We start from the raw sequence: 24,937 nt of genomic DNA on the forward strand, positions 1-24,937 counted from the left end.
CAATGTGGAGTGCGATTGAGATTGTGTCATCTGTGGATCTGTTAGGGCAGTATGTGAATTGGAGTGGGTCTAGGGTTTCTGGGATGATGGTGTTGATGTGAGCCATTACCAGCCTTTCAAAGCACTTCATGGCTACCGACGTGAGTGCTGCGGGGTGGTAGTCATTTAGGCAGGTTACCTTCACTTTCTTGGGGACAGGGACTATGGTGATCTGCTTGAAACATGTAGGTATTACAGACTCAGTCAGGGAGAGGTGTCAAGCTTATGGGCATGTGGCAGCAGTGTGTGGGAGGGAGGTTCCGATGTGTGAGAAGTGTGCAGAAGGGAATGAGACAAAGGTATGTGTAGCATTGAGGAAAGAAGCAGCATGTGTTAATTGTAGGGGTGCCCATGGGTCTGGGGATCAGATGTCCAGTGCGAGAGAGGCAGGTTGAGGTTTCCAGGGTTAGAGTAGTGCAGAAGTTGTCATATGCTGAGGCAGTGAAGAAAGTAGAGGAAGATGGGTCAATGGTGGAGGGATCTTGAGAGGAATGGTGTGAGTGGTAGATCTGGACCAGTACAGAGGGATACAGAGGGATAGGCCAACAAGTGATACACTATACGCTTCACTAAGATCGGATTTTTTGTGTTTATAGCAATGGTTATCAACTATACTGCAGGGATGGAACGGGGATGGAAAGTAAGTCACATAACCTTTTGGTTGTGGTGGCAGCTGCAGAGAAGTATTTGGGTGTACGAGATTTTATGCCAGAAGAGTTACAGGGTGTGTTGAGTGGTGTCCCATCCTTTCAGGCTGTTGGTCTGAGGTATGAATAGATAGATTTAGTGGAGTAGGGAGGTGGGTTTTTAATGAGTGTAGGGTTAGATGATAGCCTTCCCTGTAGCTCAGTTGGTAGAGCATGGTGTTTGCAACGCATGGTGTTTGCAATGCCAGGGTTGTGGGTTTGATTCCCATGGGGGGCCAGTACGAAAAAAAAAAAATGTATGAAATGAAATGTAAGTTGCTCTGGATACGAGCATCTGCTAAATGACTAAAAAATGTAAAAAAAATAATGTAAAAATGGTTGATTTATTTCCTTTTTTCCAAGCAAAGTATTAGGGAGTTATACTCCAGTGTAGTTGGTAGCGGTAATGCAACATTTATTGGATGCCAACCACCTTTAAACCTCATCGAAGATATCAAACAAGGCTGAATATCCCCCTTGGTTCCAGGAATCAAGCGGGCCGTGAGCAATTGGAAACGAAATAGGAACTGTGAAAATCACGGCAGTGCAGTGGAAAAGCCGCCATGATTAATTTGCTTTAATACAGCTCACCAGCGTGAAGTAATAAAACCCAGAAATGAGTTACCTTTGTTTTGTTCAGCCATTCCTATGTGGAAAATGAATGGGGAAAGAATAGGGTTTCGGGATAAATGGCAAAAATTAGGTCTGAGGTTTAGGAGATCTTAAAAGTTTGAGATTTAGTTAGTTAACATTAACTTTATAAATGATTTAGCCTTGGTGCTTTTTTAAAATTTCATAAATGCTTCAAAATTCACAAAAAGTGATGTTTGCTGAAAAGATGAACACATAGAACAAAAAGTTATCCTAAACCTATGTTTACCACATACCTTATATTTGGCGTTTATCCCAAACCCTTACAAAAACTCAATACATTTTCCCAATAGGCTATGTCCAACGCACCATGGCGGAGTTAGTACCTACAAAAGACGCCATTACTGCTCTATATTGGAAACGACAGGCTGTGATCAGTCTTGGGTTAGTTATAAAAAAATCGGTACAGGGCTTCCATCTTTGAGGACATGTAGAGCGGTCACTCGACTATCTTGTCAATATAATAGATAATCTTTGTCTTATGGATGGGTGGACTAGCTGCGCTACAATATTTACGGGTTAGTTTGGCATCAACTTGATTAAATACGCATTAAACGTGTCGGTATGATGAGCTCGCGATTTGGGGAGATTCTCCCTTGCTTTTCTAACGAATTTTAGCGCCGATTGGTTGTTTGCAAGCTAACTAGCACATTTTCTTGTTTACATTGCTAACGATAGATAGCTAGCTAACCATTTTCGAGTCCTGCCGTGCAGTGTTTGAGGTTTCGGATTGAATTTGAGTTGGTATCGTAGCTAGAACATATTGAAATCACACACACTCATTTGTATTTGTCAATTAATACTGCTTAAATATCTATATTTACGAGGGGTGCCTAGCTAATTCGTAATTGTTGTGGACTGTATCGAGTACTTAATTAGCTGGCAAGCCAGTTAGCTTTACAGTGCGAGATAAACATGCCAATGTTTTTCATTATTGTTTTTAATATAGCCCTAATTTACAGATTCTGGTAAATAACGTTATAGGTTAAACTGTAGCGGACAGATTCGCCTCTGCTGTGTTTTAAAGGCATAGAGCAGCAAACCGAGATGAAGGGGTAAGTGTGGCAGAAAAAGCGTTCGTTAATGGACAATCAACCTTTTGTTTTGTGTTGTCTACTGGCTGACTGTTGCCGCCTCCTCTCCTGTACCACAGGCAGCAGAAGAGCCCCGATGACGACGGTGACGTGCCCATAATCGATGAAGGTGAGCACCATAGAGAGTATTCTATGATTGATCCTAATGGTGAGAACGAACTACTTTTGTTATAAACTGCACAGAAATATAAACGCAACGATTTCATTGATTTTATTGAGTTGCAATTCGGGGCGGCATGTTAGCTTAGTGGTTAGAGCGTTGCCCTGAACAAGGCAGTTAACCCGGTAGGCCGTCATTGTAAATAAGAATTCGTCCTTGCCTAATTAAATAAAAAAGGAAATCCAGTATTTTGAAATAAATGCATTAGGCCCTAATCTATGGATTTCACATGACTGAGAATACAGATTATTTTAACCTTTTATTTAACTAGGCAAGTCGGTTAAGAGCAGATTCGTATTTACAATGACAGCCCATTGTTTCCTGGTAGGCAAACTGCTGGCAGAACAAAATATTTTTACCATGATTCGATCCAGCAACCTTTCGGTTACTGGCCCAACGCTCTAACCACTTGGCTACCTGCCGCCCTATCTGTTGGTCACCAATACCTTGAAAACAAAAATAATAGGACCTCAGGATCTCATAACTTTTTTTGTGCATTCAAATTACCATAGATGAAATGCAATTTTGTTTAATTGTCTGTAGTTTACGGTATGCCTGCCCATACAATAACCCCACTGCCATCATGGGCCACTCTGACAACATTGACATCAGCAAACCGCTTGCCCACACGATGCCATACACGTGGTCTGTAGTTGTGCGGCCGGTTCAACGTACTGCCAAATTCTTTAAAACGACGGAAGCGGCTTATGGTAGAGAGATGAACATTTAATTCTCTGGAAACCGCTCTGGTAGAGATTCCTGTAGTCAGCATGCCAATTGCACACTCCCTCAACTTGATACATCTGTGGTGTTGTGTGATTAAAACTGCGCGTTTTAGTGGCCTTTTATTGTCTCCAGCACCTATGTAATGATCATGCAGTTTAGTCAGCTTCTTGATATGCCACACCTGTCAGCTGGATGGATTATCTTGGCAAAGGAGAAATGCTCACGAACAGGGATGTTTAGATAAAACATCTTTGTGTATGGAATGTTTCTGGGATCTTTTATTTCAGATCATAAACATGGGACCAACACTTTACGTGTTGCGTTCTATACTTTTGTTTAGTGTAAACTATATACGTCCTTTGCATTGCTTCACTGAATGGTCAATGTGATGTCTTTTTTACTGAAATGACCTAGGCCCTATCGTTTCCCAAACTCAATCTTGGGGACCCCAAGGGGTGCACATTTTGGATTTTGCCCTGACACTACACAGCTAATTCAAATAATCAAAGCTTGATGATTAGTTTATTATATGAATCAGCTGTGGAGTGCTAGGGCAAAAATAAAAACTTGAGGACCGAGTTGCCCAATAGACTCTCAATTGAGTATTCTAGCTTTCAATCTGTTCCCATTTTACGGCAGTCTGTTCCTATCTGTGGCTCCTTTTTTGTTGCTTTGAGTAATAATATTTGTCTTGTGCTGGAGCAAGAGACTTCTTGTTCTGCCGAGTTGTCTCTCATACATCCTGCTAATGTTAATGTAAAAACTGGTTAGTCAGGTTGATCTGGTTTATTACTTTGGGGGACCGAGTGGCGCAGCGGTCTAAGTCACTGCATCTTAGTGCTAGAGACGTCACTACAGACCCGGATTCGGTTCCGGGCTGTATCACAACCGACCGTAATCGGGCTTCCCCTAGGGCGGCACACAATTGGCCTAGCGTTGTCCGGGTTAGGGGAGAGTTTGACCAGGGTAGGATGTCGTTGTAAATAAGAATTTGTTCTTAACTGACTTAAATTAAAAAAAAAATTAAAATTAAACTAGTAGACTCTCCTGTCTCGCCCTCAGGTGCTGTTGCCACGGCCGACGACCCAACTGCCATCACCACCATCCAGTCTGCAGCCACCTTCTCGTCTGATCAGCCAATCAAGTACCTGTTCAAGACAGAAGGAGGCGGGTTGCCGGTAGGGGAGTTGTACCCTCCCTCAGGGCAGGTAGAAGGGACTTTGCATGCCACACACACAGTCTGTCCCAATTTTCTCCCTTCCCCTTGGCCCTAAACCTTCGATGTTTGCACATCTGTAATGTTGAAGGACCAGATTCTGTCCTAGCGATCCCTTTACTGACCCCCCTCCCCCTCTCTGTTCAGGTGACGTACCGGGTGATCCAGGTGTCTGATGGACAGGTGGACGGACAGACAGACGGCGCCTCTGCTGTTAGCGTGGTGACAGGCTTCCCCGCAACGACACAGACTGTCACACAGGTACAACCCTTGGATGGTGTTGAGACACACAAAATTCACAAGTTTGCTTTGTCTCACATATATCATCCCCTTTGGCTGGAGTGCATCTCTTGATAAAGTTTCACCCATCATTTCCTTTCCCCACACACTTTATTGTGCATGCAAGCATACTACCAGCTGTCCATTCAGTTTATTAGTTGGATCTGTTCCTATCTAAAATATCTGTCATGTGTGTTGTCTGTCTGTCAGGCGGTGTTTTCCCAGTCTGAGGGACTGGAGGGGGAAGCCTCAGAGACTCACTACTACTACCCTGTCACTGACGCCACACAGGCTACCATGGTTGAGAATGTACAAGCTCCAGAAACACTGCTCACTCAGAGCACACCCACCGGTCAGTTGAAATGATGTCATTCAAACATGTCCCAATTAGCTCCCTGCCCCATCCTTCAATGTTGGCATATCTGTAAGACATGTTATACCTAATCAGGAGACTTCAGATCTGCAAAAACCGAAGGGTTAGGGCCAAGGCCAAGGTGGAGGGAGTGAATCTGGGCCAGCTGAAATAGTCAGTCAATCTGTACATTGTCTGTTTGCTTAATCGTGCCCTGTGTCTTCCAGGTCAGCTATATGTGATGATGTCCCCACAGGACGTGTTGGGCGGAACAAACCAGAGGTCCATAGCACCCTCCACAAAGATATCTAAAACACAACATCGCATCCTCTCTGTGTCCAGGTTATGATATGACATAACCCATCACTGACTAGGCCTTCAGGCCTTCATCAAGGGAACTGGGGTTGTCCAATAAGAAAAGCTCATTTGGTTTCCCATTGCAAAATGTTACAAAATGTTTTCTGTTGCGTGATCTAATGAACACGACCCTAATTAAAATAACACATGACATTGCCAATAGTATTTGATACCTGGTGAATGTGGTGATAGGTCTACATCTTGTACATTTGGGCTACTGTTTTGAATCTTTTTTTTCTATTCTACAGCAAGTCAGAGCCTCCTCGTACATCTAGAGATGACAAGAGACGAGCCCAACACAATGAAGGTACTTGAAAATACAGCAGTACTGTGACCTTGAAAATGTTCCAAGGATGTTGATCTGTGAAGTCTTGTTCAAAACATTTTATAGCAACCTTTTTAATCTGTCCCCAGTTGAGCGCCGACGCAGAGATAAGATAAACAACTGGATCGTCCAGCTGTCCAAAACCATCCCAGACTGCACCCTCGACGCTACGAAGAATGGGCAGGTGAGTTCCCAGGTACTCAAGTCAAGTCTTCATATTTTATTCAACTGGTATACGTCTTCACATGGACGCATTTCTGAGATTCTCTTTCTAGTCCTTCTTTCTTACATTTACATTTTAGTCATTTAGCAGACGCTCTTATCCAGAGCGACTTACAGTAGTGAATGCATACATTTCATTTCATGCATTTTTTATTTATTTATTTTATATTTTTGTACTGGCCCCCCCGTGGGAATCGAACGCACAACCCTGGCATTGCACACACCATGCTGGCGTTCTTGATTATTCCCCCTTCTCCCTTCAAAAAAAACTTTTCAGATAACTGCTTTTTAGAAGAAAACAGATGTAGTTTTCTCACCTAGCTACCTAAGATGAATGCGCTCACACAGTATGTTGCCTGTACAACTTATTGAAATGTTTCTATGACACCCCCTTTCAAACAGGCCCATTTTTACCACATTCTTCCCGGCATAAGCCTTTTGTACCTCCCACACGCATGCGGGTGAGGAGTGGGAGTAGGGGTGTGCATATGTGGGTGGGAGTCTTATTTTAATAAATACATTGATATACACCATCACAAAGAAATCCTTTATTAATTTGTTTTGGCAGGTCGTATGAAACAAGACAAATAAAATGTGTTTTCAAAGGGATAGAGTAACATATAATATTATTAATTTTTTACCCTTTTTTTCTCCCCAATTTTGTGGTATCCATTTGTCTCATCGCTGCAACTCCCGTCCGGACTCGGAGAGGCGAAGGTTGAGAGCCGTGCGTCCTCCGAAACACAACCCAACCAAGCCGCACTGCTTCTTCAAACAATGCCCACTTAACCCGGAAGCCAGCCGCACCAATGTGTCGGAGGAAACACCGTACACCTGGCGACTGTGTCAGCGTGCACTGCGCCCGGCCCGCCACAGGAGTCGCTAGTGCGCGATGGGACAAGGACATCCCTGCCGGGTTAACCCTGTTCTTAACTGACTTGCCTAGTTAAATAAAGGTTAAATAAAAAATTCTTGATACACACAGGAAACTGTTGAGCGTAAAAAACACAGCAGCGTTGCAGTTCTTGACACAAACCGGTGTGCCTGGCGCCTACTACCATACCCCCGTTCAAAGGCATTTACATTTGTTGTCTTGGCCTTTCACCTTTGAATGACACACATACACAATCCATGTCTCAAATGTATCACGGGTTAAAAATACTTTAACCTGTCTCCTCCCATTCATCTCCACTGATTTTGAAGTGGATTTAACAAGTGACATCAATAAGCGATCATAGCTTTCACCTGGTCAGGCTGTCATGGAGAACTTGTTTTGTACTGTATACACAAATCAAATTTTATTGGTCACATACACATATTTAGTAGATGTTATCATGGGTGTACAGAAATACTTGTGTTCCTAGATCCAGCAGTGCAGTAGTGTCTTAACAATTTACAACAATACACACATGTAAAAGAATGGAATTAAGAAATATATAAATATTAGGATGAGTAATGTCGGACTGGCATTGACTAAAATACATTTAGAATAGAATACAGTATATACATAGGAACTGAGTAAAGCAGTATGTGAACATTATCCAAGTGACCAGTGATTCTATGTATATGGGCAGCAGCCTCTAAGGTACAGGGTTGAGTAACTGGGTGTTAGCAGACTGATGGCCTTGAGAGAGGAGCTGTTTTTCAGTCTCTCGGTCCCAGCTTTGCTGTACCTCTACTGACCTTGCCTTCTGGATGGTAGCGGGGTGAACAGGCCGTGGCTCGGGTGGTTGAACTCCTTGATGATCTTTTTGGCATTCCTGCAGCACATTGGGTGTCCTGAAGGGCAGGCAGTGTGCCCCAGTGATGCGTTGGGCAGAGCCCTGCGGTTCCGAGTAGTGCAGTTGCCGTACCAGGCGGCGGGACATCCCAACAGGATGCTCTCAATTGTGCATATGTAAAAGTTTGTGAGGGTTTTAGGGGCTAAGCTGAATTTGTTGCTGTTGTTTCCTACCTGGGGGGTGGCCCGTCAGGAAGTCCAGGACCCAGTTGCACAGGGTGGGGTTCAGACCCCAGATGGTGTTGAATGCTGAGCTATAGTCAATGAACAGCATTCTTACATAGGTATTCCTTTTGTCCAGATGGGATAGGGCAGTGCGATGGCGATTGCATGGTCTGTGGATCTATTGGGGTGGAATGCAAATCGAACTGGGTCTATGGTGTCAGGTAAGGTGGAGGTAATATAATCCTTAACTAACCTCTCAAAGCTGATGATGAAAGAACTAAGTGCAATGGGGCGATAGTCATTTAGTTCAGTTACCTTTGTTTTCTTGGGTACAGGAACAATGGTGGACATCTTGAAGCAAGTGGGGACAGCAGACTGGGATAGGGAGAGATTGAATATGTCTGGAAACACTCAAACCAGCTGGTCTGCGCATGCTCTGAGGACGCGGCTAGGGATACCGTCTGGGCCAGCAGCCTTGTGAGGGTTAACACGCTTAAATATCTTACTCTAGTCGGCCATGGAGAATAAGAGTCCACAATCCTCGGGGAGTCGGCTGCGTTGATGGCACTGTGTTATCCTCAAACCGGGCAAAGAGGCTGTTCAGCTTGTCCGGGAGCAAGACGTCAGTGTCCGACATGGCTGGTTTTCCTTTTGTAATTAGTGATTATCTGTAGACCCTGCCACATACAGTGGTTCCTCAATTTAAAGTTTTGAGATTATGCCGCAGGACTTAGAGGTAATTTGTGGTTTAGTACGTTACCCTGCATCACTGCTTCATTGCTCCAGACCACCGCAAGGGGGAGTTAGAGCACTGATTATGCTTTTGGAAGCTTTAAAAAAGTTATATTATATTCTTAAGATATATGTTGACTGAAATATAAAAAGCAAGTGATGTTTGCTAAATAATCAAGTTGATGGCGTGGTCATAAAGCCTCAGCACCTACTGAGTGACTCACTCATTCATGGCATTGGATCAAAATAAATTACCAACATTCTTTCTGATAGTCGAGAAGTCAAAAATAGAAAATAGAAGTGATTATAAACTCAGCAAAAAAAGAAACCTCCCTTTTTCAGGACCCTGTCTTTTATAGACCTAGACCTATGAACACTTAAAACCAAGAGTCAGGGTTAGTGCTTTGTGTATATTATTGGTTATCCTGACCTGGATGCCATGTATTATAGTCTCTGAAAGGAAAAATATTACCATTTTACTTTCATAATGCATCCTTATAAGGGGTTAATAATAATCGCAGGGTTAATAATAATCTCTTTATTAATAATTATATAAAAGCCCATTAGATGTTCTCACAGACCAGATTTTCCATAATGAAAAATGTCCCTTAGATATTAATTTTAGAATCCTCCAATCCTCTAACTTTTAATCATTGGCGAAGAGTCAAGTCATTGGCGGAGAGTCAGGTGGCATTGGCGAAGAATCGGGCAGAGAGCGACCTGTTTAAATTACACAAGCAAAAAATATATTACGTTTTATTTGGAATGGCAAGCCAGACAAAATTTAAAGAGCATATTGTCTCACGCCATTTTCAAGAATGGCCTTTTTCCCTTTATTCAGATTACTTTCGGTTATTTGAAAACGAAATAATCTCCAAAATATCAGAATTCTTTTTAACAAGGACTTGAAAATGAGATTGAACTCTAGGAACAATGTTTCCAGTCCAAGAATGAGATTGGTAAATTACTAATTCATACATTCATTCAATACATTGGAATACAAAAGAATCCATCCATCCACCCATTATGGGCTATTAGCAGGACAATAGTGTCTTGCCAAGGAGGAGGGTAGGGGGAGAATTGTATTGTCAATTTCTCAAGCCAAAGCGTCTTGATTGCCTTCACCAGTTCATCTTTGCTTGTAGGCTTGGCAGAGTTACTGATGAATGTTTTCAGTTGATGCCAAACAAGTTTGATCGGGTTTACATCAGGAGACCTACATGAAGAGATGAACAAATATATTTTTAGATATACTGTAGGTCTTTTTATTTATTTTTATTTTTAAATACTACATATAGTGGGGGGGGAAAGTATTTGATCCCCTGCTGATTTTGTACGTTTGCCCACTGCCAAACAAATGATCAGTCTATAATTTTAATGGTAGGTTTATTTGAACAGTGAGAGACAGAATAACAACAAAAAAATCCAGAAAAACGCATGTCAAAAATGTTATAAATTGATTTGCATTTTAATGAGGGAAATAAGTATTTGACCCCCTCTCAATCAGAAAGATTTCTGGCTCCCAGGTGTCTTTTATACAGGTAATGAGCTGAGATTAGGAGCACACTCTTAAGGGGAGTGCTCCTAACTGCAGCTTGTTACCTGTAAAAAAGACACCTGTTCACAGAAGCAATCAATCAATCAGATTCCAAACTCTACACCATGGCCAAGACCAAAGAGCTCTCCAAGGATGTCAGGGACAAGATTGTAGACCTACACAAGGCTGGAATGGGCTACAAGACCATCGCCAAGCAGCTTGGTGAGAAGGTGACAACATTTGGTGCGATTATTCGCAGATGGAAGAAACACAAAAGAACTGTCAATATTCCTCGGCCTGGGGCTCCATGCAAGATCTCACCTCGTGGAGTTGCAATGATCATGAGAACGGTGAGGAATCAGCCCAGAACTACACGGGAGGATCTTGTCAATGATCTCAAGGCAGCTGGGACCATAGTCACCAAGAAAACAATTGGTAACACACTATGCCGTGAAGGACTGAAATCCTGCAGCGCCCCCAAGGTCCCCCTGCTCAAGAATACATATATATGCCCGTCTGAAGTTTGACAATGAACATCTGAATGACTCAGAGAACAACTGGTGAAAGTGTTGTGGTCAGATGAGACCAAAATGGAGCTCTTTGGCATCAACTCAACTCGCTGTGTTTGGAGGAGGAGGAATGCTGCCTATGACCCCAAGAACAACATCTCCACCGTCAAACATGGAGGTGGAAACATTATGCTTTGGCGGTGTTTTTCTGCTAAGGGGACAGGACAACTTCACCGCATCAACGGGACGATGGACGGGGCCATGTACCGTCAAATCTTGGGTGAGAACCTCCTTCCCTCAGCCAGGGCATTAAAAATGGGTCGTGGATGGGCATTCCAGCATGACAATGACCCAAAACACACGGCCAAGGCAACAAAGGAGTGGCTCAAGAAGAAGCACATTAAGGTCCTGGAGTGACCTAGCCAGTCTCCAGACCTTAATCCCATAGAAAATCTGTGGAGGGAGCTGAAGGTTCGAGTTGCCAAACGTCAGCCTCGAAACCATAATGACTTGGAGAAGATCTGCAAAGAGGAGTGGGACAAAATCCCTCCTGAGATGTGTGCAAACCTGGTGGCCAACTACAAGAAACGTCTGACCTCTGTGATTGCCAACAAGGGTTTTTCCACCAAGTACTAAGTCATGTTTTGCAGAGGGGTCAAATACTTATTTCCCTCATTAAAATGCAAATCATTTTCTAACATTTTTGACATGCGTTTTTCTGGATATTTTTGTTGTTATTCTGTCTCTCACTGTTCAAATAAACCTACCATTCAAATTATAGACTGATCATTTCTTTGTAAGTGGGCAAACGTACAAAATCAGCAGGGGATCAAATACTTTTTCCCCCACTGTAAAAGTCTACTTACTCTGCTGGCATCTTGACCCAGTTTATGCCCTCATTTGCATTGCAAACCTGGGCGGCAGTGTGTTTTGGTCTGAGCAGGCCCTTTTCCGGCTTATAGGCAGTTTTCATCAAGCCAGCTTCTTTCTATGGTGCTACCCGTTCCAGGGTTAGGACTATAACCACTAGAGGACTTGAACATGAGCTGGAGCTGAGAGGATCACCAAAATTAAAGGTATTTTGGTATCTTCCCAAAAAATAATGTATATAGCCTATCAATGTGTAGGCATACCGTGTAATAAAATCGATAATTGTGTACTAAAAACGTGAATGTGTTTTTGCAGAGCATACAACCATGCCGACAACCAAAGGGCTAGACAACGGGCTGCACTGAGAAAATGCATTATTCCACAGAATACCAACTGGGATGGATCCTGAGGCAAATGTAGCTTACCAGTGAACCTCCAGGTGTTCATCATTAATACTGTCTCAGAAGTTTCTGTCCATGACTGATGCAACCCGAAAAAGCATTAAAGACAGATTTAATGAGTACTTGAGGTCACCGAGAAAGTCTGGACATGGCCTGCTCTCCCTTATGTAAGGAATTAGGCACTTTACTATGTTTACTATGTACTGTAGGATATGTTTTCTTGTCAAACTGCACAGTAGCCTAATAAACATATACAGGTGGCTTCTATTTTCAAAATGCTTTAAATGCTTAATTATCCAAATGTTTATAGTGTGTGTGGGTGACCTCATGCAACTGCAAAATGTCGGATAAAGCATATACTGTACAGTATTACTTCATCAACATCTTAATGCTTTCGTTAATAAATAATTATAAAAATACTCTTTCAAAATGCTAATGTTTATTTTGTTATGGATCCATAATGAATTACTATGGGAATAAATATCACTGAATTACATAAATATTGGAATAAAGTAGGCTAATGAAGGTAAGCAAATTGTTGCTTACTGGATCACCCAAAGTCATCCAATTGTTCTAATAGGATTTGAAGCAATAGCCTACCTGCATGTGGTCAACTATTTCAGTGCCGTTTTGCGCTGCTCTGAGACCAGCATGGGGACTGGTCTTGATAAATCAATGAGATTCATCACTTAGCTAAATAGTTGGGAAAAGATTTTCGATGTACCGATTCCATGGCACATGGTTTATGAATTGACATGTAATTTTCCGTTCCTCCTGAAAGCCCTAATCTGCTCACTTAAATGAATAGAGATCCTGGTCATGGTGCTACAGTATGTTATAGCATGATCAAAGTGATGATGGGCTATTAGCAGGACTATAGACTCTTCAACCTTTACAAAAAGATAGCTCGGCTAAATGTCTCTAAAGTCCAAACCTCATGCAACCGCAAAATGTTGGATAAAGCATATATGGTAACGTATTTCTTCAACATCTTTATGCTTTTGTTAATAAAATAATGATAAAAATACTCTTTCAAAATTAATAGAAGAGGCAAGTGGAAGGGGGGAAAATGTTTTCAAACACTTGTTTTTCACAAGGGTTCTTAGCAGGACAATAGACACGATGTGGTCCCCAAAACACCTCTCTGACATATGGAGGACCCTATCTCTTGATGATGTCATTGAATGTCTCGACAGCTTTGATCCATGCCTGGGCCTGCAGCACGCAAAGTTCTTTGTTTGTCAGACTAATCATTGGGTCGAAAATACAGAACAGTAGATATCGAGAACACACATGGTTAATGTTCTGAAAAAAAATATATATATTATATATATATATACTGCTCAAAAAAATAAAGGGAACACTTAAACAACACATCCTAGATCTAAATGAAAGAAATAATCTTATTAAATACTTTTTTCTTTACATAGTTGAATGTGCTGACAACAAAATCACACAAAAATAATCAATGGAAATCCAATTTATCAACCCATGGAGGTCTGGATTTGGAGTCACACTCAAAATTAAAGTGGGAAACCACACTACAGGCTGATCCAACTTTGATGTAATGTCCTTAAAACAAGTCAAAATGAGGCTCAGTAGTGTGTGTGGCCTCCACGTACTTGTGTGACCTCCCTACAACGCCTGGGCATGCTCCTGATGAGGTGGCGGATGGTCTCCTGAGGGATCTCCTCCCAGACCTGGACTAAAGCATCCGCCAACTCCTGGACATTCTGTGGTGCAACGTGGCGTTGGTGGATGGAGCGAGACATGATTTCCCAGATGTGCTCAATTGGATTCAGGTCTGGGGAACGGGCGGGCCAGTCCATAGCATCAATGCCTTCCCCTTGCAGGAACTGCTGACACACTCCAGCCACATGAGGTCTAGCATTGTCTTGCTTTAGGAGGAACCCAGGGCCAACCGCACCAGCATATGGTCTCACAAGGGGTCTGAGGATCTCATCTTGGTACCTAATGGCAGTCAGGCTACCTCTGGTGAGCACATGGAGGGCTGTGCGGCCCCCCAAAGAAATGCCACCCTACACCATGACTGACCCACCGCCAAACCGGTCATGCTGGAGGATGTTGCAGGCAGCAGAACTTTCTCCACGGCGTCTCCAGACTCTGTCACGTCTGTCACGTGCTCAGTGTGAACCTGCTTTCATCTGTGAAGAGCACAGGGCGCCAGTGGCGAATTTGCCAATCTTGGTGTTCTCTGGCAAATGCCAAACGTCCTGCACAGTGTTGGGCTGTAAGCACAACCCCCACCTGTGGACGTCGGGCCCTCATACCACCCTCATGGAGTCTGTTTCTGACCGTTTGAGCAGACACATGCACATTTGTGGTCTGCTGGAGGTCATTTTGCAGGGCTCTGGCAGTGCTTCTCCTGCTCCTCCTTGCACAAAGGCGGAGGTAGCGGTCCTGCTGCTGGGTTGTTGCCCTCCTACGGCCTCCTCCACGTCTCCTGATGTACTGGCCTGTCTCCTGGTAGCGCCTCCATGCTCTGGACACTACGCTGACAGACACAGCAAACCTTCTTGCCACAGCTCGCATTGATGTGCCATCCTGGATGAGCTGCACTACCTGAGCCACTTGTGTGGGTTGTAGACTCCGTCTCATGCTACCACTAGAGTGAAAGCACCGCCAGCATTCAAAAGTGACCAAAACATCAGCCAGGAAGCATAGGAACTGAGAAGTTGTCTGTGGTCTTCACCTGCAGAACCACTCCTTTATTGGGGGTGTCTTGCTAATTGCCTATAATTTCCACCTGTTGTCTATTCCATTTGCACAACAGCATGTGAAATTTATTGTCAATCAGTGTTGCTTCCTATGTGGACAGTTTGATTTCACAGAAGTGTGATTGACTTGGAGTTACATTGTGTTGTTTAAGTGTTCCCTTTATTTTTTTGAGCAGTGTATATAAGATGTTTTACAGAGCCTTTCCATAAGTCCACTCAAGTTTTCTTCACTCTAATCACAGTCTTCTGACTGTGATTAGAGTGATGTTAATTGCCTTTGCCGATCGCTCATCATCTTCAACCATCAGTCCATCTTACCGAGTCCACCAAATGCATTGTTTTAAGTACTCTAAAACCAGTTTTGCCCCAATAAAAAAATGCATCAACCTCTACAAATATATAAATGTATTATTAACACTGCAATATAATTGTATAAAAGCCCCTTAGATATTAATGTAGAATCCTTTACATTTAATTAGATCTATACTGTACAAGGACATTTTGTTGATCTTCCAGTATTTTCATTTAGAGATTCCGGTAAACTCTTTGTTTCCTTTTATGTATTTTACCAATTATTATTGGATTATTCACCACGGCAACCAACGACATGTCTTTCTTGGTTTGGTTGGCTTTTTTGCAGAATTCACAGCCTGCTACGCTTGTGAAAAACAAAATGCCTCCAGCTGTTTTTATATAATTATAATGCAGGGTTAATAATAATAATCATCATAGGATAACAGATTACTATCACAAGAGATACCAAGAGATCTCCTCGGTTATCGTCACAACCATGTATATATCCCCCCGCAAGCGGATACCAAAACGGCCATCAAGGAACTTCACTGGACTTTATGCAAACTGGAAACCATATATCCTGAGGCTGCATTTATTGTAGCTGGGGATTTTAACAAAGCTAATTGAGAACAAGGCTACCTAAATTCTATCGGCATATCAATTGCAGTACATGAGCGACTAACACGCTCGACTATTGCTACTCTAATTTCCGTAATGCATACAAGGCCCTCCCCCGCCCTCCTTTTGGCAAATCCGACCATGACTCCATCTTGTTGCTCCCCTCCTATAGGCAGAAACTAAAACAAGAAGCGCCCATGCTTAGGTTTATCCAACGCTGGTCTGACCAATCAGATTCCACGCTTCAAGATTGCTTCGACCACGTTGACTGGGATATGTTCCGGGTAGCCTCAAAGAACAACATTGACGTATATGCTGACTCGGTGAGCGAGTTTATAGGGAAGTGTATAGGAAATGTTGTACCTACTGTGACTATTAAAACCTTCCCTAACCAGAAACTTTTGCAGCATTCGCGCAAAACTGAAAGCACGTACCCCCGCATTTAACCATGGCAAGGCGACTGGAAACATGGCCGAATACAAACAGTGTAGTTATTCCATCCGTAAGGCAATCAAACAAGCAAAGCGTCAGTATAGAGACAAAGTGGAGTCGCAATTCAACGGCTCAAACACGAGACGTATGTGGCAGGGTCTACAGAGAATCAATGATTACAAAAAGAAAACCAACCCTGTTGTGGACATCGATGTCTTGCTCCCAGACAAATTGTAAAAAATCTTTGAGGACAATACAGTGCCACCTACGCAGCCCGCTACCAAAGACTGTGGGTTCTCCTCTGTGGCCGACGTGAGTAAAACATTTAAACATCTTAACCCTCGCAACGGGGCGATAGTCATGGGATGTCGGCCCAGAATGCGCAGACCAGCTGGCTGGTGTGTTTACGGATATATTCAGTCAATCCCTATCCTAGTCTGCTGTCCCCGCATGCTTCAAGATGGCCACCCTTGTTCTTGTTCCCAAGAAAGCTAAGGTAACTGAACTAAATTACTATCGCCCCTATCGCTTCTGTCATCATGAAGTGCTTTGTGAGACTAGTCAAGGATCATATCACCTCCACCCTACCTGTCACCCTAGACCCACTCCAATTTTCTTACCGCCACAATAGGTCCACAGACGATGCAATCGCCATCACACTGCACACTGCCCTATCCCATCTGGACAATATACCTATGTAAGAATGCTGTTCATTGACTACAGCTCAGCATTCAACACCATAGTACACTCCAAGCTGAGCCTTGACCCCGCCCTGTGCGGAGAGATTGAAAAACAGCTTCTATCTCAAGGCCATCAGATTGTTAAACAGCCACCACTAGCACAGAGAGGCGGCTGCCCACCTACAGACTTGATATCATTGGCTACTTTAATAAATGGAACACTAGTCACTTTAATAATGCTACTTTAAGAATTATTACATATCTTGCATTACTCATCTCATATCTATATACTGTATACTTCACTATCTATTCTTTACTATCTATTGCATTTTACCTGCTCTGTCACTGCTTATCCATATATTTTATACTTATATATTCTTATCCCATTCCTTTACTAGAATGTGTGTATTAGGTTTTGTTGGGGAATTGTTCGATATTACCTGTTAGATACTGCTGCACTGTCGGATCTAGAAGCATAAGCAGTTCACTACACTCGCAATAACATCTGCTAACCATGTGTATTTGACCAATATAATTTTACCTGATTTGAAGTTAGTGTGTGAGAGAGAGAAAGAAAGAAAGAGGATCGAAACAGATACAGTAACGTGTGGAATATAGCAATAAGAATGTCAGTTTAATATGCAGTGCAGATCACCTCCTGTTACCCTACTCAGACTTTGAATAATGGTGTGTGTTCAATTATGTGTGACATGGTGGCATTTAAAGCATATTGAAGATAGAAGCAATAGGATTTGAAGCAATAGCCTACCCGTGTGTGGTCAACTATTTCAGCACCGTTTCGCGCTGCTCTGAGACAAGCATGGGGACTGGTCTTGATAAATCAATGAGATTTTTATTTTCACTGAATCTCCATTTGGGTATTGGTTAGCCTATAGTTAGGTTGTGGAAATGTTAGGATTATTTTGCTCTTAGTAGCCTACTCCTGATCAGTCACATTGTACAGAGTTTCGTTTTTCTTCAAATAGAAGCACCATAATATTAATCAAATTAATTAAGCTACATTTCTTAAAATCAATCCCATATACTATGTTCTTACAAAAAAGGTTTTAAATTCTCTAGTACAGCCAATATTTAAAAAAGTCAAATGCTTCTCAGATGCCCTCTGGTGCTCAAACTAGCACTAACTAGCATCAATGGCAACAATGGCTGACACTTGTAATGTGCCATAGAATTCTGCGGTAGCCCGCAAGGTGTGCTGCAGTACAATGCAACTTTTAAAGGAAGGACCACTGTACATCTCGTGTCAGAGCCGTTGAATTGCGACCCAACTTTGTCTCTGTACTGATGTTTTGCCTGTTCGATTGCCTGTTCGACCTTATTCCCAGTCACCTTGCCATGGTTAAATGCGGTGGTTTGCGCTTTCAGTTTTCCACAATTGCTGACATCTATCCACGGTTTCTGATTTGGGTAGGTTTTAGGAGTCACATTGGGAACATTATCCCCTATACACTTCTTGATGAACCTGTGTCCATGTATACGTCAATGTTATTCTCAGAGGCTACCCGGAACATATTGCAGTCCGCGTGATCAAAAGATTCTTGAAGCATGGCTTCCGATTGGTCAGACCAGCGTTGAATAGACCTTAGCACGGGCGCTTCCTGTTGGAGTTTCTGGCTATAGGAAGGAGGGAGCAAAATGGAGTTGTGATCTGATTTGCCGAAGAGAGGGCGGGGGAGGGCCTTGTAGGTGTGCCTGAAGGGGGAGTAGCAGTGGTTGAGCGGTTTTCCAGCACGAGTATTACAGTCAATGTGTTGATAGAACTTCGGTTGTGTTTTCCTCAAATTTGCTTTGTTAAAATCCCCAGATAGAATAAATGCAGCCTCAGGATATGTGGTTTACAGTTTGCACAATGTCAAGTGTAGTTCTTTGAGGGCCATCGTGGTATCGGCTTAAGGGGGAATATACACAGCTGTGACTATAACCGAAGAGAATTCTCTTGGGAAGTAATACGGTCGGCATTTGATTGTGAGGTATTCTAGGTCGGGTGAACAAAAGGACTTGAGTTTCTGTATGTTATCACAGTCGCACCATGAGTAGTTAATCATGAAATATACACCACTGCCTTGCTTCTTCCCGGAGAGTTCTTTATTCCTATCTGCGCGATGTACTGAGGACCCAACTGGCTGTATGGACGGGGAAAGTATATCCAGAGAGAGCCATGATTCCGTGAAATAGTATGTTTACAGTCCCTCGCTATGAGCTCGTCTACTTTATTGTCCAGAGACTGAACATTAGCGAATAATATACTTAGAGGTGGTGGATGGTGTGCCTGCCTCCTGAGTCGAACTGGAAGTCCACTCTGAATACATCTTCTCCGCCGGCGGCGTCTTGGAGCAGCCTCTGGGATAAGTTCAATTGCCCTGTCGGGTACAAACAAAGGATACAATTCGGGAGTCGTATTTCTGGTCGTAATGCTGGTGTGTTTGACTGATGTCCAAAAGTTCTTTCCAGCTATATGTAATAACACAAAAAACCTTCTGAGCTAATATTGTAAGAAATAACACAACAACAAAAAAATACTGTGAAGTTGCTTCGGAGCTAGAAGCAGAGCTGCCATGTCTGTCTGCGCCATCTTATCTTTGCATAGAAACCCAAATAAAAGCATGTAGATAAAAATATGTAATGTTTGCTAGAATAGAGGTTTAAAATCAGCTTCATATGCATATGAGCCAATACATATGGCATAGCCTACACATATAGCATACCTTGCAAAACAATATTCAATAAAAACAATTGTACAATGTGCTCTGCAATAAGATTACCAAAGATTGATTTCTAAACCAGATGAGTTCTCAAATAGCAGCTGCCCAGTGTTGGATGCATTGGAATATAAGGTATGGAAATGACAAAGAGCCTGTAGGATTATAGAAAAAGCAGTTGGGAAATAAATGTTCAGTGAATACAAGTATATTTAGGTGGTTTAAATTATTAACTTTCCTACTAAACTTCTAAACATTGACGGTGCCAAAGTCTTGCCAATCCTTTCATTATTCTACTAACTATGACTGAGTGTGAGACGTTTTCCACAATGTACGTTTCATGCATATACTGTACATTCAAACTGTCTATTCGAACAAAGAACACCATCACAAATAGTGTTTCACCATTTATTGAGAACTAAGACAAATGGCAAAGGTGTCTCGGGCAGTATTTGAAGTATCTAAATATAGTGTAACCTACCAATCAATGTATATCAAGTGCCGAGGAGGGCATAATCTTACAATGTTTCAGTCCATAAATGAGAGTTTTACCGTCTATGTCAAAAGCCTGGGCCTCTGATGGAGACTAGAACTGTCATCAACGTATGCTTCAGTATTCACCCTTCTCGCTAGGAGCATTTGTGTGCCCAGGCCCCTAGTGAGAGATAATGAATAAAAATGTTCAAACAAGAATGTATCTGTAGTTGGTTGGTGTTCTCAAACTCTAAAATGCAGTAGACTGTGCAAGACAAAACCCACAAAGAAAAGACAACAGGCAAATGCGTATTCATATGGGGTCCCAATGTCTAAATAGTGACGCCAGGTCTAGTTCAAACTGCAGTAGGAGTGAAACGGCCTATGCTTGGTGAATAGCACTTGGTTGATCTATGGGACTAGGACATAGGAGGGCATAATAGATCATGTGAGAGACAAGAATTCATCAAATAAATCATCACAGCAAGGGAATGTAGTTTGTGAGCTAGAAAATGAACATCCTGACAGTCTGAGGCAATAATCTTACTCCAACTATTGACAGAGATAATGTGGGATTTCTTATTTGTCAGTATGAAATAAATTAGTGGGTCCTGCATTGATGACTTAGATTTACACTACTTGTCCTATAGATGTTTGTAGTCAAATTACTTGTAATAAACTGATAGCTAAAACACTCTTACCTCAATTAACCCATACCCCTGGACATTGACTCGGTACCCCTTCTATATAGCCTCGTTATTGTTATTTTGTTACTATTTTTCATAGTTTTTTCATAGTTATTTATTTAGCAATTTTTTTTGTACTTTTTAAAAACGCTGCATTGTTGGTTAAGGGCTCGTAAGTAAGCATAAGTAAGCATATCACGGTAAGGTTGTATTTGGCGCATGTGACAAATAAAACTTGATTTGATTTTGATTTGACATGCTATCTAGTGATAAAACTTTCTGCTCCTGCTAGCAAGCAACATATATATTTGTTGTAACTAGCAAGCTAGCTACATTACTTGCTGTGTTCTAAGTTGGGAGTCATTTTACAGCTTGCGTTGATGGTATCACGTTTCTATAACTAAATAGTTAGATTACAAATAAATAATAAGACTTTGCTTGAGGAGTTTGTCGGACGGAGCTCTCAAGATCACTAGGTGTCTACTACCTTAGATAAGGATAACGTGATTGGCAGACGTGATCAGCAGAGATGCTACACAAGTTTAGTACCAGCGGTGTTTGCCTGTCCAGCTAGCGAACATAAAAGTAAGTATTTTGAGAACATTTGCAAGAACTGACCTTGTGTTCAGAATAATTAAATATACACAATATGTAAAGGTTAGCTCCTCCCTCAGAGATTTATAATCTCGAAAACTAAAGGAGATTGGTGGTGGTCCGTAGCAAGCTATGTAAATCGCTTTGGATAAAAGTGTCTGCTAAATGGCATTATTATTATACTGAACAAAAATATAAACAACATGCAACAATTTATAAGATTTTACTGAGTTACAGTTCATATGAGGAAATCAGTCAATTAAAATAAATTCATTAGACCCTAATCTATGGATTTCACATGACTGGAACTACAGATTTGCATCTGTTGGTTACAGATACCTTAAAAGGAATGGGCCTCAGGATCTCATCACGGTAGTTCTGTGCATTCAAATTGCCATCGATAAAATGCAATTGTGTTCGTTGTCTGTAGCTTATGCGGGTCCAAACCATAACCCTACCGCCACAATGGGGCACTCTGTTCACAACGTACGGCATACACGTGGTCTGCGGTTGTGAGGCTGGCTGGACGTACTGCAAAATTCTCTAAAATGACGTTGGAGGCAGCTAAGCATGGTAAATAAATTAACATTAAATTCTCTGGCAACATCGCTGGTGGGTATTCCTGCAGTCAGCATGCCAATTGTACGCTCCCTCAACTTGTGACATTATGTTGTGTGACAAAACTGCACATTTTATAGTTGCCTTTTGTCCCCAGCACAAGGTGCACCTGTGTAATGATAATGCAGTTTAATCAGCTTCTTGATATGCCACACCTGTCTGGTGGCTGTATTATCTTGGCAAAGGAGAAATGCTCACTAACAGAGATGTAAACAAATTTGTGCACAAAATTTGAGAGAAATAACCTTTTTCTTGTGCGTATATAACATTTCTGGGTTATTTTTTTGTTTCAGCCTATGAAACAGCCTATTACATGTTGTGTTTAATAATTTTGTTCATTGTATATATCAAGGCATGATGCCAGTGCTGTGACCAGTGTGGTGTCCTGTCCTGTCTGTTCCCTACAGAGTAAAGGAGGGATCCTGTCCAAGGCTTGTGACTACATCCAGGAGCTGCGTCAGAGCAACGCCAGACTGGGGGAGGACCTGGAGAATCTGGAGAGACTACGCATGGACAACCAGTTGCTCAGACAAGAGGTACTGCAGCAGCTCAGATTGTTCCCACTCAAACACACAATCACCATGTTCAAGGGGTTCTGTCTGAGCAATGTGCTGCACAGATTTTCTAACCTTGACCACATAACAACTAGTTGCAGGGGAACTGTAGACCAGTGATTCATCCGCAGCACCTTGGTCAGACTGATCCTCTCAAACATGCTAAAGATCTATACGTAGCCAAAGAAACCTCGATGATGCATTACATGAATCTTAGTAGTAGTGAGCGGTGTTAGTCAAGAGCTGGCGATGTGGGTTATTATGACAACTCACAATCATACCACATTAACATATTCCCTTTTCCCACTCACAGGTTGATGATTGGAAAACCAAGAACCAGATGATGAGAAGCCAGCTGAGACAGAACGGCATTGTAGGAGCAGCAGGTGTAGATCCACAGTGAGGGATAAGTGACAAAGGTGCCTGTACGAGGGCTCTGTTTGAATTGTCAGAAAATACACCCTCCTTTCCTCACTTGAGGTAGTAACTGATCTATATGTGATTGGAGAGGTGAAACGTAGGGTCCCAATGACACCAACCCAGTCATCTTATATCTGTAATTTCATCTAGGAAGGATGTATTTGGAAAGCATTCGAACTTGGTCTAGGATGTTGTGGGCAACTGTTGGAATACGACAACATTGGTCAGTGGAGGCGGTTGTATGCAGAGGGTTGCTTCCAACAAATCTGGACGGCACTTTTTTGGGATCTACTCCGTGATGTATTTTTCTTCCTTGACAATTTTATGGACTCCCTATGATCATGGACATTCATCCTACCTAGAAAAACACTTAAGCTACACAGCATAATACTCATGTCTGTGTTCTTCATCACCTTTGAAATAAAATGTATTTTGTGATCCCTCAAACAACTTGCCCATATATGGGTATTTGTACGCTCTTGCCACACATTATTTGAAAGAAAAAATGTGATGCCTTTTATGTTTGAAATAAAATATTTTATGAAAAGGCTTATTTAAATGCTAGACTGAACCAAACACCATGTCTGTTGGTTGACTGTTTCACTACCAGCTGACTGACACTGGTGTTTTACATCAGTTTGTATCAGTCACTGAGCAAATAATGAATTTGATGGTTCTTTGTGTATTTTTAGTTTTCCAAAATTTGGACTAACCTATTTCTGACGTTAATACCACCTTCAGCCTCTAATATTATTTTGTGTTATAGGTTGATTTGTTGTAATTTCTATTAAATTTGTCTGAAAGAAACATCTTGTTTATTTACAGACACTGAAAATGAAATCAACTTATGTCACTATCATGAGTGGACAATGTACCTTGAATTCAGCTATGCTGATTGAGTGAGACTTATAATAATGTGGGTGTGCTTATATTTGTCCTATTTCACACATTTACAAGTGTGTATTATACACTTGTGAATTGGAAATGTTTTTTTTTTGCATATCCCATCTCACGCTGAGAGTGGGTTCACAGCCAGAGTTTGCCATTATCAACGCCAACCATGGAGCAATTAGGGTTAAATTCCTTGCTCTCAAGGGTACATGGACGGATTTGTCACCTTATCAGCTCTGGGATTCAAACTAGTGACATTTCGGTTACTGACCCAAAACTGTTAGGCTACCTGCCACCCTTATTACTTTCAAGTCAGTCAAGTTTATTTGTCATATGCAAAATACACATGGTACACAGTACAATGAAATACTTGCAGGTGTTATGATACTGACGGTTTGTCCAGACTGATGGTTTGTATGGTTGTGGCTACCAGTATAGCTCCATCTAGTTGTCGCGTCGGGGATTACGGTTGACAATTATAGAATTTCAGCTAAGCCTAACCCTTTTCCTAACCTTATTAACCTCATTCTCCTAACCTGTTACGTTAGTTCTCCTAACCTGCTATGTTAATTATCCTAACATGCCACGTTAATTCTCCTAACCTGCTATGCAAACAAACCACCAGAGTAAGTAAAAAAATATATTTTTAAAAGCTCAATGGAATAAAATAGAATACATTTAGCAGAAATATAAATACAAGGAAGGTACTCAAAACAAATTTGCAGTAGGATATTTACTAGCCCCAAGGTTCGCCATAGTGCCCTATAATAAGCTCATTATAAAACTCACCGCCCTGGGTCTGAACTCCTCCCTATGCAACTGGGTTCTGGACTTCCTGACGGGCCGCCCCCAGGTGGTGAATGTAGGAAACATTACCCACAACGGTGCATCCTCAGTTCCCTCCTGTATTCCCTTTATACCCACAACTGCGTGACCTCACATTTCAAACTCCATCATCAAGTTCTCTGACAACACAACAGTAGCAGGCCTGATTACCGACAAGGACGAGACAGCATACAGTTAGGAGGTAGGAACTCGGACGGCGTGGTGCCAGGTAAACAACCTCTCCCTCAACGTTAGAAAAACAAAGGAGATGATTGTGGACTTCAGGAGGAAC

At 42.0% G+C, this 24,937-nt stretch overlaps 1 protein-coding gene across 12 annotated transcripts; it reads left to right on the plus strand.

Moving 5' to 3' along the window:
- Positions 1 to 1,699: 1,699 nt before the first annotated feature.
- usf1l (upstream transcription factor 1, like) lies at positions 1,700 to 23,769 on the plus strand. 12 transcript variants are annotated; one of them, XM_029701670.1, is made up of 11 exons: positions 1,700 to 1,760; positions 2,361 to 2,431; positions 2,530 to 2,579; positions 4,419 to 4,564; positions 4,720 to 4,833; positions 5,062 to 5,203; positions 5,431 to 5,485; positions 5,809 to 5,867; positions 5,975 to 6,081; positions 22,363 to 22,491; positions 22,823 to 23,769. In XM_029701670.1, the coding sequence occupies exons 2-11, from the start codon at positions 2,424 to 2,426 to the stop codon at positions 22,910 to 22,912; spliced, it is 900 nt and encodes a 299-aa protein (XP_029557530.1). In that variant the 5' UTR covers positions 1,700 to 1,760; positions 2,361 to 2,423; the 3' UTR covers positions 22,913 to 23,769. The 12 variants fall into 12 exon arrangements, with proteins under 12 accessions (XP_029557530.1, XP_029557535.1, XP_029557536.1 ...); XM_029701675.1 differs by lacking the exons at positions 1,700 to 1,760; positions 22,363 to 22,491; positions 22,823 to 23,769 and adding exons at positions 1,777 to 1,894; positions 11,793 to 11,906; positions 12,016 to 12,520 and having other exon boundaries at positions 5,975 to 6,069; XM_029701673.1 differs by lacking the exon at positions 1,700 to 1,760 and adding an exon at positions 1,779 to 1,894 and having other exon boundaries at positions 4,419 to 4,534.
- Positions 23,770 to 24,937: the final 1,168 nt, after the last annotated feature.

This window comes from Salmo trutta, chromosome 19 (genome assembly GCF_901001165.1).
Source record: "Salmo trutta chromosome 19, fSalTru1.1, whole genome shotgun sequence".
In the NCBI taxonomy this organism is placed as follows: Eukaryota; Metazoa; Chordata; class Actinopteri; order Salmoniformes; family Salmonidae; genus Salmo; species Salmo trutta.